At 43.3% G+C, this 3,329-nt stretch overlaps 1 protein-coding gene across 1 annotated transcript in view; it reads left to right on the top strand.

Moving 5' to 3' along the window:
* LOC119422007 (nitric oxide synthase interacting protein) overlaps positions 1 to 3,329 on the top strand; it is a gene marked incomplete in the record, with an annotated part of 45,588 nt that overhangs the window by 25,272 nt on the left and 16,987 nt on the right. The window contains 2 exon segments of the mRNA XM_037689352.1: positions 2,864 to 2,934; positions 3,017 to 3,125. Of these exon segments, the coding sequence (XP_037545280.1) occupies positions 2,864 to 2,934; positions 3,017 to 3,125 (180 nt within the window).

Consider the following 3,329-nt stretch of genomic DNA (forward strand, 5'->3'; position numbering starts at 1 on the left):
ATGATTAACCTGCTGTAAAACAGCTACTGATTATCACGGAGTAAAGTCCGACATCGACTCGGTTCTGGTCCACTCAGTGACCGGTGTGGAGCTGTTAGATGAAGTGGTCCTGCTTGGCATCAAATCTGTCGACTCTTATCCACAATCCATCTTTAACTTGTTACGTTACGTTGTTGTTAGCTGGTTAGCTCAGAGGAAAACAACGGGCCGAGGCAGCAGCATGCGCATTAGGTGAAGGTACAAAATTCACAGCGCCATCTAATGACCCGGCATGGTAACTACAGTGGATTCGGGAGGGCGGGAGGAATCCTCAGGATGCGTGTAAACCCAAAATCAGACCGTGTCAACGCAAATCTTTTCCTCTAATTAACATACGAAAAAACCTACGTTTCCCTCCATCGTGTCCGTGTAAATAGGGTCGTAGACTGAGACCACCGAGGTGCTCCACAGAACAACACAGGAAGTCCTTCCTCCCTGTGGCTATCAAACTTTTCAACTCCTCCCCCTTTCTGCATATAGGACAATAAAATTAATCCTCCTGTTTTTAGTTTTTTACATTTGCCTTAGAATCTAGCTGTTTTTTTGTTACTTTTCTTTTTTTTTTAGCCATCCTATTTGTTTAAAAAAAATAATAATAATAAATTGTATGACTTTTTATAACTGTCTATTGTTGTCGCTGTTGTCCATTGTTGTCATCATTGTTTGTTAAATCAGGTCTCTCTTGTAAATGAGTCCTCGAGGCTCAATGGGATTTACCTGTAGAAATAAAGGTTGAATGAATTTCACACATGTCTGCACCTGACCTATTTAAACTTAATTGTTGGCATGTTTATATTCTCTGTTGTCTTTATAGCTTGTGATTTATGGGGCGGCTGTGGCTGAGTGGTTAGAGCAGTCGTCCTCCAATGTGAGCGTTGGGGGGTTCGAATCCACCAGCAGTCACATGCTGAAGTGTCCCTGGGCAAGACACTGAACCCCTCATAGTCTCTGATGTGTGTCCCATCAGTGTATGAATGTGATCTAAAGCTCTGATTAGTCTCTTTAGAATGATTTGTTAAATTATCTTTGTAGAGATCTGGTAGAGAGCTGTATGAATGAACGAGGCACAGATTGTAGTGTAAAGTGCTTTGAATGTCTTGATAAGATAAAAAAGAACTATACAAGTTCTGTCCATTTACCATATCTAGGCAGTCTGAATGAATTTTCTCTGCAGGGTAGCTGGACTCTTCCTTAGAGATAGGGTGAGAAGTTCAGTTATCAGGAGAGACTCAGAGTAGAGCTTGAGTAGAGTAGTTGCTTCTTCACATCCAGAGGAGCTAGTTGAGGTAAATGGTAACTGGACTGTACTTATACAGCATCTTTCTATGTTATCAAGACACTCAAAGATCTTTACTCTACAATCTGTGCCTCATTTACCCATTCATACAGCTCTATACTAGATCTCTACAAAGATAATTGAACAAATCATTCTAAAGAAACTAATCAGTGCTTTAGATCACATTCATACACTGGTGGGACACACATCAGAGGCTATGAGGGGTTCAGTGTCTTGCCCAGGGACACTTCAGCATGTGACTGCTGGTGGATTAGAACCCACTAGAGTTTTAACAGACTACTCGAGTAATCTACACATCGATTCCTAGGACATCTATCGAGCTTTTAAATTTCACATTGAGTATTTGTAGTGACGTTATTACGTCGCCATTATGTCATTGCATCACGTGTCACGTGATCCGCACCAGGCACGGGTTACAAAATGGATTCCTCCCAGCAGACAGATGGAGCGGAGAAGGCCCAGTCTTGACAAACAGGTAGAAATGCATCAACAGTCTGGAAATATTTCACTAAAGATGAATCTTCCTGTTCAGCTACTGTAAGGAAACAGGACATGAATCAACTTCCTGACTGTTTGGAGCTCATTGCGAACCGGTGTTATACCATATTCTGTGACCACAGTATATTGTGACCATAGGGGGCGGTGTTGCATGCACTGTTGCAGGTCACAGAATATGGTGCAACACCGGGTCCAATCACCGAACCAGAACCACCTTCCTCTGACCTTGTTTCACAAACAAAAAGCAAAATATATTAATCTCTAAACCTTTTTTTTAACCTATAAATATATTAATCTCTAAAACTAATGCGCAACACTGCGGGCGGTGCATGGTGGTCGACCACCCAGCTGTTTTTAGTTTCGTTTTTGACGTGCCGCACGTTTCTTTCAATTTTGCTGCTTAATAATAAAAACTGATAGTTTAGTTTTTCCTGTGACGAAGTATGATAAATGGTAGGAGCATAATATACTCTCCCAATGTTTTGTTGGTCTTTTTTTGTAAATAATGACCTTTTTTTGCAGTTTTATTTATTTGTTTATTGTTGCATCTTGATATCCTATGATGTCATCAAGTACTCGAGTTCTACTTGAATTTTATTATGTTAATGTCGAGTTTAAAAATGATGTAGTCGTTCAACCCCTAGAACCCACAACTCTTGCATTGGAGGACGACTGCTCTAACCACTGAGCCATCCCCAGGTGGTGAAGTCTGGTAAAGTTGACCTCTGGACTCTTCCACTGGGCATGTCCAAGTGAGAGGAGACCCCGGGGAAGACCCAGGACACGGTGGAGAGCCTGTCTCTCGGTTGTCCTGGGAACACCTTGGAGTCCTCCCAGAAGAGCTGGAAGAGGCTGTGGAGAGGACCTCCCTGCTCAAGATGCTGCCCCCGCTGACTCCTAAACAATCAGAACATAATGGATGGACAAATTAACCAGTTAACAAAGCCTGCTGTGCGTGCATGCGTGTGTGTGCATGTGTGCGTGTTCGTGCATGTCTCTGTGTGGTTTAATTCAGTCTTCTGTCCTCAGGAGCGGTATGTGTGTGCAGTGACCAGGGACGCTTTAGGCAACAGTGTTCCCAGTGCGGTCCTGAAGCCTTCGTGAGTCCGGCCCTTTGTTTTATCATGTGAAGCTTTTTTTGGAGAGGTAGCGGACTGAGGGACTAACTGTGACCTGTTTCAGGGGGGCTGTGGTGACTCAGGAATGTGTGGAGAAGTTGATCAAGAAGGATATGGTGGATCCTGTGACTGAAGACAAATTGAGGGACGGAGACATTATCCCCCTGCAGAGGGTGCGTTTGTGTTCTGTCATTATAACTTTAATGTTCCCAACTGTTCTGGATGTTCTCCCAGAACACGGTGAGGAGGACCTGGAGCTCATACAGTTTGCTTAAAGAACCGTGTTAATGATGTTTATGTCGGGAAGAGAAAATTTGTTGTCTCCTGTCCACTGACTGTATGTCCTGTCCACTGACTGTGTCTCCTGTCCACTGACT

The sequence above is a fragment of the Nematolebias whitei genome, chromosome 15, assembly GCF_014905685.2.
Source record: "Nematolebias whitei isolate Nwh7 chromosome 15, NemWhi1, whole genome shotgun sequence".
Classification (NCBI taxonomy): Eukaryota; Metazoa; Chordata; class Actinopteri; order Cyprinodontiformes; family Rivulidae; genus Nematolebias; species Nematolebias whitei.